Source organism: Eretmochelys imbricata, chromosome 2 (assembly GCF_965152235.1).
Source record: "Eretmochelys imbricata isolate rEreImb1 chromosome 2, rEreImb1.hap1, whole genome shotgun sequence".
In the NCBI taxonomy this organism is placed as follows: domain Eukaryota; kingdom Metazoa; phylum Chordata; order Testudines; family Cheloniidae; genus Eretmochelys; species Eretmochelys imbricata.
Genome location: NC_135573.1, coordinates 265,590,224 through 265,605,956, shown reverse-complemented (window position 1 = coordinate 265,605,956; position 15,733 = coordinate 265,590,224). Strand labels below are relative to the sequence as shown.

The 15,733-nt window shown below is 46.7% G+C and overlaps 1 protein-coding gene across 5 annotated transcripts in view; it reads left to right on the top strand.

The window, feature by feature from the left end:
- Nucleotides 1-11,557, top strand: part of CCM2 (CCM2 scaffold protein) — an 81,505-nt gene extending 69,948 nt beyond the window's left edge. For 4 of the 5 annotated variants that reach the window (XM_077808504.1, XM_077808503.1, XM_077808506.1 and 1 more), the window contains exons 9-10: nucleotides 61-199; nucleotides 10,779-11,557. In XM_077808504.1, the coding sequence (XP_077664630.1) occupies nucleotides 61-199; nucleotides 10,779-11,059 (420 nt within the window). In that variant the 3' untranslated portion in view covers nucleotides 11,060-11,557. Of the gene's footprint in view, nucleotides 1-60; nucleotides 200-4,124; nucleotides 4,198-10,778 lie in introns of all 5 variants that reach the window. The other variant, XM_077808507.1, reaches the window with a different exon arrangement.
- Nucleotides 11,558-15,733: the final 4,176 nt, after the last annotated feature.

Here is a 15,733-nt window from a genome sequence, read left to right as displayed (position 1 = left end):
CCATGGCTTCTCCACTATTAGAAATAAGGTTGAATCATGCCTTGTGCTTCTTCTCCTTAGCTAAGAACCAAACTCTCTTCCCAAGAGATCCAGCAGTTTGCAATGCTCCTACACGAATATCGCAATGGGGCTTCAATACACGAATTCTGCATCAACCTGAGACAACTCTATGGGGACAGTAGGAAATTCCTGTTACTAGGTAAGTTTCAGCTGAGATGGAGTAACATAAAGATTACAGACCTGGGAGGGAGAAGAAAGATGGCCTGTGGGGATCAGACTCTCATCCTGAGCCCCTTGGGGCAAGTTGCTTCTGGGGTTGCTGTCAAGTCCAAGGGAATCATGCGCAGGCCTTTTCAGAAGTATGATCTGATGCAGGATCCTGGGGGCGGCGGAGGATTCTGGAAGATACAACCTTCCTTCCCCTCCCAAGACTTGGGTTTGATATGCTAGACTACTACAGTAAAGCTGCAAATGCTTAGTGGTTCTTGCTCACTTTGGTTTAGTAATGTTCACTGACATCAGTAGTCTTCAAAGTTCAATGTGAACTTGACTTTCTCTTGCTTTCCCCATTGATCAGAAGTGCAATGGGAGAAGTCTGTAGCCAGCTGGTGATGATCCTATGCTGTACACGCTGGCCCCCAGCAGTTCAGTGAAAAAGTTGTGATCAAGCTTAGTTCCTCCTGCTCCAAAGTACAGGTTTCTACCATGTGAACTATGGGTGGGATGTTTTGCTGGTAGCATTACAGGGTCTATGACACACATTTGAACAGTTCTGATGTGATTCTGTCGAGGGCAGTGGGGCCACATGCAGATCAGCCTGTCCCTATTAAAATGATGCCTTGGGAATGGATCCAGAGCAATGTTTCTGTGAAACATTTTTAAAATTCCATCAGAAAGCTGGTTTACATTCAGATGTCCCCTTGCATTGTCTTCAGCCGAAACACTGCACCATTGTTCACCGGACAGTGAACGGACTACTTAATTTTCATTATTCAAGCTAAAAGAAATGCAGACATAAATAATGAGTAGCAAACTGCATTGTCAAAATTATTTGAATTTTAATAATCCAAGCATGGTGTTAATCAGACATTTAGTCCTTCCTCAGCTGCTGTAGACTGCCTTAGCATCATTAAAATCGGTGGAGTAAGGCTCCAGCGACATCAGCTGGAGATCTGACTTCTTGTTTTTAAAAAATGTGTGTTTTAACCTGACGGAGCCCTTGGAGACCGTCTGGGCCATGTCATGCCCTTGTCACCTTAGTGTGCGTCGTTTTCATTAATGTCTGCGTAGCTCTAGGAATAACATTGGTTCTGCTAATGAATAAACAGAGGAAGTAAAAGAGCATAACTTCCCTTCCATTGGTCCAACAGAAATAGCATCTAAAAATGTCTTGGTAATGTGAAGTCGGTATTTTTTTAAAGCTAGATATTTAGAATCCAAGGACTTTGCCCTCCCTCTGTGTTGGTCTACGCCTTTAAGTCAATCTGGAAACTGAAGCTGGTGCAGAGCTCAGCAGCAGCCATGTATCTTGGAGAGCCCATGTGTCTTGGAGAGCCTATGACACCAGTGCTCTGGGACCCACACTGGCTGCCTGCCGAGTTCCAGGTGGAGGTTGATGGGGAAAGAGTTTTTGACCCATAAAGCCTTGAGCAAGCTGGGTCCTGCTTGTCTGAGACATCGCCTCTCCCCGTGTGATACTGTCCCAGCTGCAGTCAGTGGAGGTGCAGGAGTGGGAGCCCCTCAGTATACAGGCAACAGCTGCTGGCAGAGAGTTGTGTGAGGGGCAGTCAATACAGGAAGTCAGGCTAGATGATCCAGCAGTGCCTTCTGGCTTTAAACTCTATGTAGCTGAATGCTCTCTTTTTCAAGTGCTGGTCCCTACACATATTCCATGGTGAGTACACATTTGCTCCATGCACCTGAGGCTGGAGAATTTTGAAAGCAGTGTCCTTTGGTCTGCACATTACACCCTGGCTCACCTCATGCCTCTGAGCGAGGAGGTAAAGGGCAGGGTGGGCTTGACCACCTCTCCTCCAGTTCCTTCTCAATGCTGCTTGGCCCAGGTTGTAACCTCCAGTGTCCCAAGCTTCAGCTTTCTCCTTTACCTGAATATAGTTAATATTGGTAAATAGTTTTTATAATTCTAGAGCTTTACGTTTTTTATGTGATAGTGTTAGGAGTTTATAGATAGATAATTCCTCCAGCCGGTACCCTGTGTGTGGACTGAACTATGCCCAGGACCCCAGGCTTCAAAATTGGTGCTTCCTGCCTGGTCAATGACGACCACCACCGCTGCTTGTACTGCCTCGGGGAAGCCACATCGCAGCGAGGTGCGGTATCTGCCATTCGTTCCCCAGCCATACACGGGAAGGGCAGGAAGTTTACCTTAGGAAGCACGTAATGGAAAAGGCCATAAGGCCACAGTCTGACTCAGACTGGGGGACCCCCCTATACATTGGCCTAACTCAGCAAGGAGCGCGCCTGGGGAGTCTGCCCCACAGATCCCTCGGTAGGGTCTTGTCAGGAGACCAGGGAGCGTTCTCATAAGCTTCTGGTACCACTTCCCTCAAACCCCAGGATCCACCAACGAAGACCGATCGCCGAGAGCTTCGGTTAGCCATGGTTCTGTCTTTGTCTTCAACAGCAGTGACACATACTGTCTCTACTGCGGCTCTGGCCTATCTGGGCACATCAAACATGTATACCCCCTGAAGCTGCAGATATTTCTCTCATTCTAGACAATATTCTTTCCCTAAATACAGCTGGTTTGTCTCTCAGCTCCTTACAGGTCCACTTGGCAGCAGTAAGCGCACACCATCCACCTTCACAGGGCTACTCGAGCTTCGCGAACCCACTCATCTGCAGATTCGGGAAAGGCCTAGTCAGAACCTTTCCGCCTAGACAAAAAAGTTTATTCCTCACTGGGGCTTGAACCTTGTTCTCTCAGTACTCACTAAGCCTCCCTTTGAATCATTAGCTTCTTGATCCATGTCTCCCTATCCATGAAGGTTGCATTGCTGGTAGCCATCACCTCACCCAGGAGGGTTGGTGAGCTTGGAGCACTGATGGCAGATCCTCCTTACACTATATTCCATAAGGACAAAGTTTCATCACTGTGGGGGTGAATTTAGGGTGTACATATAGTCTCAAGAGTTTCACCTGAACCAGTCTATCCACTTACCTGTGTTCTTCCCAAAATCACACGCGTCCTCTGAACAGAGGAGGCTCCGTTCCCCTGACGTTCAGGGAGTCTTAGACTTTTACCTGTAGAGAACAAAACCAATCAGGAAGTCTCCTAGACAATTTGTTGCTGTGGTGGAAAGGTTCAGGGGTCAGGCTATAGCCTCTCAAAGAACCTTAAAGTGGATCTCCAGCTGCATCTTACTCTGCTATCAGTTGTCTAATCTTCCCCCTCCTCTTGGGGTAAGAGTTCATTCCACAAGAGCGCAAGCAACATCTTGGCATTGTTTCAACAGTTGCCTTTACTTGATATCTGCAAGGCAGCTGTGTGGTGCTCAGTCCAGACGTTGGTGAGACACTATGCCTTGGCACACAACTCCTCTGCATCTTTTGGAGTGGCAGTCCTTCATTCAGGTCTGCCATCTACTACTTCGCATCTTCCACCAATTGAGTGCTGCTTTTTCATCACTCACAATGGAATACACATAAGGACCAGCACTTGAAGAAGAGAAAGTTACTTACTCACAGACTTTAAGGCCAGAAGGGATCATCGTGATCATCTAGTTTGACCTCTTGCACATTGCAGGCACAGAACCTCACCCATACCTGTAATAGACCCCCTAACCTCTGGCTGAGTGACTGAAGTCCTCAGATCATGGTTTAAAGACTTCAAGTGACAGAGAATTCACCATTTAAACTAGTTGAAACCTGCAGTTGACCTTAGCTTACCTTATGGTAACTGGAAGTTCTTGAGATGTGTGGTCCCTGTGTGTATTCCACTACCCGCCCTGCTTCCCCTCTGTTTTGGATCTTCTCTGATTCATGGTAAAGAAGGAACTGGGGAGGCAGTCAGTCCACTCTGCCCTTTATCTCCTTGGTCAGAGTCTTGAGGTGAGCCAGGGCACGTATGTGAACCAATGGATGCTGCTTTCAAAATCCTCCAGGTCTGGGCACATGCGTACTCGATGGAATACAGATCGGAACCACACATTTTGAAGAACCCCCAGTTACTATAAGGTAAGTAACTTTCTCTTCCCCCAACATCTGACATAGCCTTAATTTGTAGATTCTACAAGGCCCATCTCTTTGCCCAGCTTTTGGGTTTGGAGGGGCATAAAGGGACGGGTGTTTGGGTCTCTAGTCCATCTCTGGGTAGCTATGTTCTGGGTCTGAGATGAGGAGCAGCTGTTGGTTCAATGTATTATGTGACTGTGTTTTTAACCCTATGCAATGACCTTTATCCTAGGCTCCAGGGAACTTTAGAGCCCAAGGACCTTTTGAGGATCTGGGCCTGTGGGCATTATAAATAAAAACAAATACATTTAAAATGGGTCAGATGTGGAGGATAAATTTACAGGAATGCAATGCTTAGTATACTCAAGAAAGAGCGGTGTGACATTTGTTCTCTTTTGCTGGGTTCCAACCTCAATTTCAAGTGGCTTCTGTTACCTGTTGTTCTTACTGTGCCCAGAAGTGAAGTCAATTAGAAAAATTAATGGTTTGACTCCTAATCCCCAGCACCTCTTGCCTGTTTAATCAATGTCTGCAACTGATTTGCATTTAAGTTGGATGTTAGCAAACCTATTGGCTGGAGAAAGTCCTTGTCCTTTAAAACGTTGGGAGTGATTTGATATTGTTTGGACAGCATCATTGAAGGCCAGATCCTGCTTGCCGTTACTATCCGAGTACTCCTGTGGTCTGTGAGTGTTAGAAAACATTTTCTAGTGCAAACAAGGAGTTGGAAAGAACAGTTTGGCCCCATAAAAATATGCTGGCAAGACACACAGCTACCACCAGCTGCGTACTTAGATCACTGAAGACTGTTCCTTCACCATAGCCTTTACTAGATACCCCATCGTTATGTGGCTAAGCTCTCTTTAGTTTTGTGTTTTTGTGTATGTTTTAGGAGTGAATTTAGAGGTCATAAAAAGTGTCTGATAGACCAAACCACAGAACCGGTACAGCACAGGAAGTGGCAGCTTCCCTCATGCTGCCTACCAAAGTGCCTCCATTCTGATCTCTAGAGACGGGGCAGTTCAGTCTCCAAAAGCCATTTTAACCTTTGGCTTCTCTGAAACCTGTCCTGCAAGAGGATGAAGGGAGGCCACTGGTGGTGTTTATGATATGGATGCCCATTTTCTGGACTGACACCCCTCACGCAGCCCACTGAACAGCCCTGGATGGTAATGACGTAAGCTGCCACTGATCTAGGTCATAGTCAAATTGGTGAAATGCTCTATAGCTCATTACTAGTCCAGTCCCCCGTGGCAGATATTCAACTGGAGATCTGTCTTTGTTTTCAAAGTCTGTCTTTTCTTTGCACCAAAAAAATGGCAAGAATTACTCTATCCACATGATTACAAATGACTAGAGCTGTTATGAATACCTAGCACCAATGAAAATGGAACTGGGTGGGGACTGGCAGGCCACTATATATTCCACTCAGTTCCTTGAATGTTGCATAAAGATTCCTGAGGAGTTCCAGACAGTCTAGGAGCATATTGCCAGAGGTGGTCTGTGGGTTTGTTCAAAATAGCCCAGCTGCTGAAGAGGGTATAATATCCCCTTATGGGTTAATGAATATCAGTGGGACTAAAATGAGAATGGACTGCAGGACTGAGCCCTGTGTTGAAAATGTAATGATCAATCTACCTGAGGTACTTGTATGGCCCGCATGACCATCGTATCTGGGCCTTGTAATGTTTAACATACTTACCCTCACATCCCTCTGTGAGGCAGGGCAGTGCTACTACCCCCTGTTGTTCAGGCGGGGAACTGAGAACAGAGATGCTAAAGGCCAGATCCTCACTGGTATTTAGGCCCCTGACTCATGTTGAAATCAATGGGAGTTTGGCACCTAAATACCTTTGAGGATCTGGGCCTAAGTGGCTTGCCCACAGTCACTGAAGAAGTGTGTGTCAGAGCAGGGAATGGAACCTACATCACCAAAGCCCTAGGCTACTGCCCCGCCCACTGGATCATCCTTCCTATGGTATGACAGCAGGGTTGGGGGGGAAGAGCCTTGCAACAAGGTACAACACCAGTAGGATTGGAACTCAACAGGCCTGCTGCTGTACCCATTGACTTCAAAAGGATCAGGGCTGGGCCCTTTTGCTCAGAGCTAGGAGGCAGGACCTTTATCTGCTCTGTTAAACAGACTTAGTTTAAATGAACCCTTCAGCGTCAGAAGGTTCTAATCCCTACATCTAATTACTGTTAGAGGGGGCTTTCCCTTCACCCTCTCCCCTGGTTCGCCTCACACAGACAGAAAGATAAGGAGTTGAGGCAGTCTTCAAGTGTGTGCTCATATATTACATTCCCACCATGCCCAGTAACACTCTAGCTGTATCCCTTATCTTTTCCCATTGTACTCAAAGCCCCATCTGGTTGTGGGAAATGCAACACACCGTCTTTGTTCATTGTTCTTCACACTTATTAGTATAAGATACAAGAGTATCAAAACGTCAAACCCAAAATTCTATCTCAGGCAGGCAAACAAGCCTATATACTAATACTTACAAAGAAGTGCTTTAAAGAATAATTAACAATCAGACAGGAAGCTGCCACCCTGCCATTTGAACAATGCAACATTGGACTCTGCTCCCACTGAACTGTAAGGGAATTGTAAGGAAAGCTCTGTTTTTAGAACGAGTTTAATTTTACCTGGATTAAACGAGCTATTAAAAGAGAAACAACCCACATTCCTAACATATAGCATAGCACCTCTGAAAGTCTTGATTTCCATTGCTTTAAAATGACATCTGTGGCCTCAGTCTTACAGGCAGTGATGCTTTGGCTCCTGGTGGGAAGCCTGTCGCTTTATTGTAGCCCCACTGCAAGACCACAGCCCCACTCATGGAATAGGGAAGTGAATGGTGACAGATGTTCCTAGAAGCAGCTCTGAACCTTTTCCTCGATGTGCTTTAATCTGCATGTTGATGCTGTTAACGTATTAAGATCTGTAAAGCTGCACAATGTGTCTCAGTGCTGAGCAATCCTTTGGGCTTTTGGGCTTTATCTCCACTCTTTGTGTTCCTTCCACATCCATGGGAATGCACATGTGTTCTCCTGGCCACCAGAGGGAGCCCATGTTGTCTCCTGTGTGCAATACTGCCTCACTGAGAACTACAAGGAAAACATTAATAGTTTGGGAGAAGGGCACGTATTCTGTGGCAGTGCATGCCAAGGCTGATGCAAAAACCATCCGGAAATCAGACAGCTCTACTGCGTGTTGCTGCTCTGCCAAAGTGAAGAAGAACAAAAAGCTTCCTAGGGTTTGGATATAATTAGCTCCATAAATTAGATATTTATTAAAGATAGTTGAATAATAATTGATTATGTTAATAGATGGAAGTAAGGTAGTTAAACCCTAAGCCTAACAAAGTGTTAAGGAGGAGATATTTTAGGTGAAGCCCTACCGTGTCGTGCCATATACCTGCTGCTATGGTGAGAAATGAGATATATTAGAATTGGACAAAGTGCAAAGAAGGGCAACAAAAATGATTTAGGGGTATGGAACAGCTTCCATCGGAGGAGAAATTAATAAGACTGGGACTGTTCAGCTTAGAAAAGAGACATGGGGGGTGGTGGATATGACATCACAACTAGCGTGGAAAAGCGAATAGGGAAGTGTTATTTATCCCTTCAGGTAATACAAGAACGAAAGGTCACCCAATGAAATTAATGGGCAGCAGGTTGAAAACAAACAAAAGGAAGTACGTCACACAATGCACAGTCAACCTGTGGAACTCGTTGCCAGAGAATGTTGTGTACAAATGGGTTGAAAACAGTATTAGATAAGTTCATGGCAGATGGGTCCATCGGTGGCTATTAGCATGGCCAGGGATGTAACCCCATGCTCTGAATGTCCCTAAATCTCTGACTGCCAGAGGTTGGGACTGGATGACAGGGGATGGATCACTCGATAATTGCCTGTTCTGTTCATCCCCTCTGAAGCTTCTGATACTGGCCACTGTCAGAAGACAGGATACCGGGCTAAGTGGCCCATTGGTGTGTCCCAGTATGGCTCTTCTTATGTTCTTAATTTTTCATGAGAAGTTTGGGTATGATTCTTGATCCTAGCCTTGACAGTCAGATTCTACCAAAAGGATCAATGCAGGATCATTAATAGATTCCAAGGCCAGAAGGGATCACTGTCATCATCTAGTCTGATGTTCTGTAGAACACAGGCCAGAGAACTTCCCCACAATAATTCCTAGAGCAGAGCTTTTAGAAATACATCCAGTCTGATCAGTGATGGTGAATCTACCATGACCTTTGGTAAAATGTTCCAATGGTTAATTACTCTTGCCGTGAAAAACTTATGCTTTATTTCTGGTGTGAATTTGACTAGCTTCAGTTTCCAGCCATTGGACTGTTATAACTTTCTCTGCTAGATTGAAGAGCCTATTATTAAATATTTGTTCCCCATGTAGATACTTACAGACTGTGATCAAGTCACCGCTCAACCTTCTCCTTGTGAAGCTAAATAGCTTGAGCTCTTTGAGTCTAACACTATAAGGCAAGTTTTCCAATCCTTTAATCATTCCCGTGTCTCTTCTCTGACCCCTCGCCAATTTATCAACATCCTTCTTGAATTGTGGACACCAGATCTGGACACTGTGTTCCAGCCGCAGTCGCGCCAGTGCCAAATACAGAGGTAGAATAACATCTCTGCTCCTAACCATAATCATCTAAAATGTGAAATCTCTTCCCTGTGAATAGTCTTCAGAAGCACGAACAGCCACTGAGGCTGCCAGAGCTGTTTGCTTTTAACTGTAAATTGCAGTTTTTTGGAGGGGTTAGGGAGGCTGCATGTGATGAGTAGGTCTGTCTCCCTCCTCCCACTGTTTTCTGTGTAACCTGCCAGATTCCCCTCCAACAGTGAGAGACCAAACTCAGAGAGACCTGTAATCATTCCACAGGATCCACAAGTAGTCTTGCAAATTACAGAGATGCCTTAAGGCCCTGAGTGTGCCCCTTGGGAGGTTTGCTGCAGGATCGTGACCCTGAGGTGAACAAAATGGGGTTTCTCCTGCCAGGACCCAGGAGTTCATCAATATGTTCCTCCTTGCAAGATTTGCTTTCACCAGTGCCTACAGCAGAGCATTCCCCACACTGATCAGGCTGTTGGTGATGCTGTTAACTCTTGTCCATAAAATAAACAACCCCAAACTCTGGTCCTGGCTGGGGAAACTGCTTTGGAAATAGTCTTAAAATGCATGGACCTGGTTCAGTGCTGACTTCTACCCCATTGCAGCTCCGCTGGAGCCACTGGGACTGCCTCTGAATCAGTGCTGAATTGGGCTGTTGGACTCGTGATTTGGGGGATCTTGGCTTTCTGTATCCTCTTTTAAACAGCCTTTTGGTTCCTGTTTGTCTCAGGACCTCTAGCTGTGGTTGTAGAAGTGCTCTTAGGATGGAGTCATGGTTGGACTCAATCCTGAACCCTGTCAAAGGGTGGGACCTTCTTTTATATAGAAGGAATATATTGCCATGAGCTCATGTTGGAAGACCCACCAAAAAATCAGCTGTGATGGAGAGGCTGCATGGCAGTCACAAACCGTTGATTTTTGCTTTAAAACGATTAAGATGCCCCTGAATGAGCCTACAGCATGTAACTTCATGATCTCATTAGTTTACAGTGTTGGTCCCAGGATATTAGAGAGACCTGGTTGGTGGGGTAATATCTTTTTATCGGACCAACTTCTGTCTCTTTCACCAACAGAAGTCGGTCCAGTAAAAGATACCACCCCACTCACCTTGTCTGTCAACTCTCCTTAGCGTTCTCCTCCTCCCTCCTGTGTCTCGCATTTATTTGCTTGTGTCCGGTTTCAAACTAGATTGTAAGCTCTTTGGGGAGGGCACTCTACAGTCTCAACAATAAACAGGGGTATGCTGTTAAGCGTTCTTCAGCTGGCAAGGGGTCAGAGCTGCTCCCTTTTGGACTGGATACCCCAAATCCTGGAGGTCAGGCTGGGAGAGATGGTTAACAGCTCCCTGGGGGCAAAGGTGGAAGTAATGGGTGCTGGAGTACCTCTCTCTGAACCTGCTGGAGATAGCAGCACTGAAAGGGGAGCCTTCTCCTGCAGACTGTGCCTGGGGAACGGAAGAGCGTGAGCTTGGGGGCACATTGTCTCATAGATAGAGCAGTTGCTCTTGACTTTTTTTTTTCACTCCGTAGTTCTCTACATTCCTCTGGTCCCTTGAGTCTGAGGATCTCCTTGTGCTTTACGAACATGAGCTAATTAAGTGTCGCCGCCTGTTTTGTGAAGTAAGGCAGCGATGGGGAAGCTGTAGCGCAGGAGGTGACGTGACACCGTCACACACACAGTCACTAGCAGTTTGGGTGACTTGAGTTTTAGTTAAAACAAAAAACTCTGCTACTTGAGCCTCAGATATTGGGGGAGAGGAGACGGGATGAGTTGAGTTGCTGCATCTTGACTTTCATGGTGTCCTACAACCAAACCCTGAAGCCTTTACATGGGCAAAGCGCTCACTGATAAGAACATCGCAAATATAGTCTTGATCAGTGTAACGTTGTCATTCTAAATGTATTGAATGACTAATTTTTCCTCCTTGTTTATTTTCTGGGGAAGGCCTTAGACCATTCATTCCTGAAAAGGACAGCCAACACTTTGAGAACTTCCTAGAAACCATCGGGGTGAAGGATGGCCGGGGAATTATCACAGACAGTTTCGGGAGGTACAGACGGACTCTGAGCACTACCTCCAATTCAACGACCAACGGGAATGGAGCTGCAGGGAGTTCGGATGACCAGTCTGCCCCTTCCGAGGGAGATGAGTGGGACCGAATGATCTCTGACATAAGCAACGACATTGAAGCTCTTGGATGCAGCATGGATCAGGATTCGTCATGAGACACAGCTGCGGGAGGGAGGATGAGAAGACAGCTCCTTTCAAAGGGGCTTTATTGTTCTCTTTCACCCCCATGTAGCGAGTGCAGCAACATTTGCTGCTGTCTCCCTGACCTTCCAGTCTGAAAGAGGCTCCAAGGATGAATCGGGATTTGATTATTTTTCCCCCAATGTCAATGGCTTCACTGGTGCCCATTTTGTGATGTCGGCTGGTGCCCTCTTACTGTGAAGGCATGTGTGTGTCTTCGTGCAGGTGAGCGTGCTGTGAAAGAGGATCCCGGGTTGGGTGATGGAACCAGAGTCCCTTCCTCTGACTTCATAGAACTCTTTGGTTTTGTGTTTTCTTTGCTGTCGTCGCTCTGGAGCGATGCAACGAAGCTGGGGCAAGAAACTTGCATTGAGCAGTAACAGCTCACTGGGACCCGATGGCGGGTTTACAGTTTTGCACATGATATTCCTATTGTAACTCAGACTTTTTTTTAAAAAAAAAAATGAAGTTTACCACAATGTGAATAATTTAAACCTATTGTTGGTGTTGTCGAAACATTTCTAATCCGAACCTGAAGGCTGTCTGCTGCGATACTGACATGATTGTTTTGTAGCGAAGTCCAGTGTGGGCTCTTCTTCATTGGTCACAGAGGGAACTCTGCCAAAGTGACCTCGGGGCTGTCCCCTTGCAGGAGGGGAGTTGGTTGGCTTGGGTAACCTTGGCCTTTCGCCTCTAGCACTCTGGTTCAAATTCAGCCCATAGTGCAGAGTGGGGCATGAGTGTTGGCACATTTAGTGCTGTCCTGGTGGACAGTCTAGGTCTAAAACCAACCCTGCCATTCAGCGTGGCTGGCAGTCTTTGCTCAGGAAAAGCCTAGGGCCTGAGGGAAATAGGAGATGGCACCACATTTTTACCTCTAGCAAAGTCATCGGTTGGGCTACTGTGCGTGTGCGCGTCTGTGTGTGTGTGTGTGTGTGGTGAGAGCTCCTGTTGTGGCTCTGTGAGCTCTCTGGCCTGGGGCTAGGTGGATTCATGTTTCCAGTGCTGCTAGCTCCTTAATCTTCACAAGCACAACTGTTCACTCAGTAAAACCCGATCTCAATTCCAGTCCAGCACAAGTAGACGTGACAAGTTTCCTGCTCCTCCCCAGAGGGCGCCATGGTGCATATATACCTCCCCAGCACCCGTAGCATCTGACCCCGCAAGGTGCGTGGGCACCTCCTGCAGGACGGACACTTTAGGGAGTTCAGGGCTCTGAGCATCTAGCAGGATTGACCCCAAAAGATGGCGGTGAATTCAGACAGGAAGTGACAGTAAATTTATTCTATTGCTTAGAATTTCCCCTTTAAGGTTACAATAACCAGGAAATTCTCAGCCAGGCTGAGTTTAACATCCGTAGCTATTTGCGTGGGGAGTGGATTTTGGTCACCCTTGAAGGGTGAGATGGTAACAAGTTAAACTGATACAGTAAACTTTCTATGAAATTAGCAGTGGGATGGATGTATAGATATATAATGTACAGGTTGTATATATTATACAGGCAATTATAAATACACTTATTTTTTGTATCTGTATTCCATGCCATAATATCTATACTGGCCGCTATAACTGACCTTCAAAGGAACATATTGGTTGATACTTCAGCCCTTTCAGTAGCAAAACCCTATTTGTTCATGGACTCCAGGGGTTTCTTTCTTCACTCTTTTGATATAATTTAAAGTAAATTAAAATTCTGTACTGGTGGCTGGGCATGTTCGTTTGTCAAGAATAGGACATCAATCAGAGCTGGCATTCTGTTCCCTAGTGTTCTTCCCCTGAAACAAGAGAGATCCAAAGTCTATTTTTCTGTGTTCAATACAGGACCCTGTGGCACAGTCATAAATTGACCTGGCTGAGGGATCTTCTCCTCTTCAAGACATCAGTTAATTTCACCTGGTTGCAGTGTGCAGTCCTCCTTACCTACAGTGCTGTAGGCCTGAAACATCACTGGAATTCTTTACATTTTCAGTAACAGCCACTGCCTGGTATAAGGAAAAATGCCCATAGATGATAGTTCATTTTTATTCTTAGATAATATTCTTAGTCATTCCTTTTACCTCAGTGTTGGGGAAATCAAAAGATAGGACCCTAGGATGACCATTTTAAAACCAAAAACCCAAAGGAAAAGCCATCCATGGTTCACATTGAAATATGGATGGTTCAAAATTTCATTTTTTCTGAGATAGAATAGTACTGTCCAGTGAAGCCAGACCTAAGTGACTAATAGGGAATCGACAAAAAGCAGTGGCTGAATGAAGGGAACTTTTGGTAAGAACAGAATTGTGCTTGGAGAATATGAGCAGCTTCCTCTCCTAGGAGACCATGCCAAAGTATCCTCAAGGATGGTATCTTGTAGGGATTCCTTACATACCTTATGCTTGCTTACTCTTTTTTAAAAAACCCCTTCGGCAGTGCATAAACCACGAATGCGTTGGTGAGAGTTTTTTGCTACTGAAGTTCCCCAGATGTCTGGCCTCAGCATGGAAAGAGACAGTCAAGCACCACCGAGGCTATTTTGCTTTCTGCCCCTGTGATAAATACATGCAGCTCTTCCTGCAAAACAAGCCTTTGGCTCTAAAAGGTCATGACCCTAGAAACTAGATCGAAACCTTTCTCAATCAGCATGCCCATCCAATGTAGTGTTGTTCCCTAAAGTACATTTTGATGATTTTGTCTAGTCCAGTTTTCAGTGATCTCCCCAGTGATATCAGTTATTGTTCCAGCACTCCCAAGACACTTCTCCCCACCATTAGAAAGTGTTCCCTGATTCAGCTAATTTCCCCCCCTTCCCCATTTGGTTCCCATTACTCCTTCCAAAAACATTTTAAACTATTCCTCCAACTCCATGTTTCTGTCTCTCCATTACCCATAGACAGTTATCACACCTGCCTTCCCCAAGCGCTATTCATCTAGCCAAGCTAGTTACTCTTATTTTTCCCCCTGTATACCAGTCAGTCCAGCACTGGAATCATTTCTCTGCTCTTCTCTCACTTCTGTCCTACTTGTTGACCATGTTTCTGGCTCTGCAGTGCCCCAGAACTGGATGCAGTCTCTCAAGGCCGCCCGGAGGATTCAGGGGGCCTGGGGTCTTCAGCGGCGGGGGTTCTTCCGCTCTGGGTCTTCGGGGCACTTCGCCGAAGACATGGAGCGCAAGGACCCCTGCCGCAGAATTGCCGCCGAAGACCCGGAGCGGAAGAAGCAGCGGCGGGTCCTTCACTACGGGTGTGTTAAGCAGCAATGAAGAACCCCCTGCCCCCGAAGTGCCATCAAAAACTCTCGTGGGGGCCCCTGTGGGGCCTGGGGCAAATTGCCCCATCTACACCCCCCCGTGTGGCCCTGCAGTCTCTTACGGACAGCCTTCGCAGAGCCTGCTGGCAGGGGCACTAAGATCTCCCTGCTCAGGGACATTCTGCACATTGCCTAACTTTTGCCTCCATATCACACTGCAAGTTCCTATCTAAGTTGCTGTCCACTAGCAGCCCCATGTCTCTGGGCATTACTGCTTTCTAGTGCATCTCCAGTGGGGTTTCCCCCGCTCCCCACATGTTAGCTTTGCATTTGAGCAGATTCAATCACCTGCCTCCTGCAAACACTCCCACTATGCCTATGCTGCAATTAGACACCCATGGCTGCCCCATGCTGCCTGACTTGGGCTTGTGGGTCTCGGGCTGCGGGGCTGTTTAGTTGCAGTGCAGATGGTCAGGCTCAGAGAGCTCTGGGACACTTCCCCCTCACAGGGTCCTAGAGCCCAGGCTCCAGCCCAAGCCCAGATGTCTACGCTGCAGTTAATAGCCCTGCAGCCTGAGTCAGCTGGCACGGGCCAGCTACGGGTTTTTAAGCGCAGTGTAGACATCCCCTCACAAAGCACAGCCTGTTTTAAATAGGGGAGTTGGAGCAGGAAGCACATTGCCGCTCCCTAAGCTGGCTGCCTTCAATTACTTGGTTTCTGCTGCCCTTGGCACTCGGAATACATTACAGCATGGGTGCCCTGGAGCCCTGTGACCGACAAGGGGAGGACTGAACTCCTCAACGGCCGGTTTGTATTGCTGGGGAGTGTCTAACCAACAGGAACATTACAGTCACCGAAGAACATGTCAGATCCATTGTGTGCACTTTTTTATTTGGCTACAAAAATGATGGAAATCTTGTGTGCGGCAGCTGCAGCTCTTGGGCTCCTGGTTCATGAGCAGTGCTGCCCGCCAGCCTCTCAAAGCTTGGCTGTCCTTGGAATACAACCACCGCTTGTCTGTCAGCCCCGCTCTCCCCAGCACACACGCACGTACACACACGGATGCCGAGGAGAAAGGCGTGTTGGAAAGAGCTGTTCGCATAGCACCACACTGTCTTCCCGGTGTTGGTGCGCTTTCCCCTCAGGCCGCGCTCCTTCTCTTTTATGCTGAAAGCCTTTATTCTGGTGCTTCCGCCCCCCCCTTTTACGATTGTGTTTTTCTGGGAAAGAAATGGATAGGAAATTGCAATTTCTGGCTGAATTGTCTGTTCAAGAATTGAGTTCAAATACAGTATTGACGCCATGTATAACTTTGAGAGGCAGACGATGTCAAGAAACATGCTACACCTAGGCTGCTTAGTATGGTTGTACCCTTGAGTTTAGGTGCGGGGAAGAAATTGTCTTGTTGCTACACCCTTAA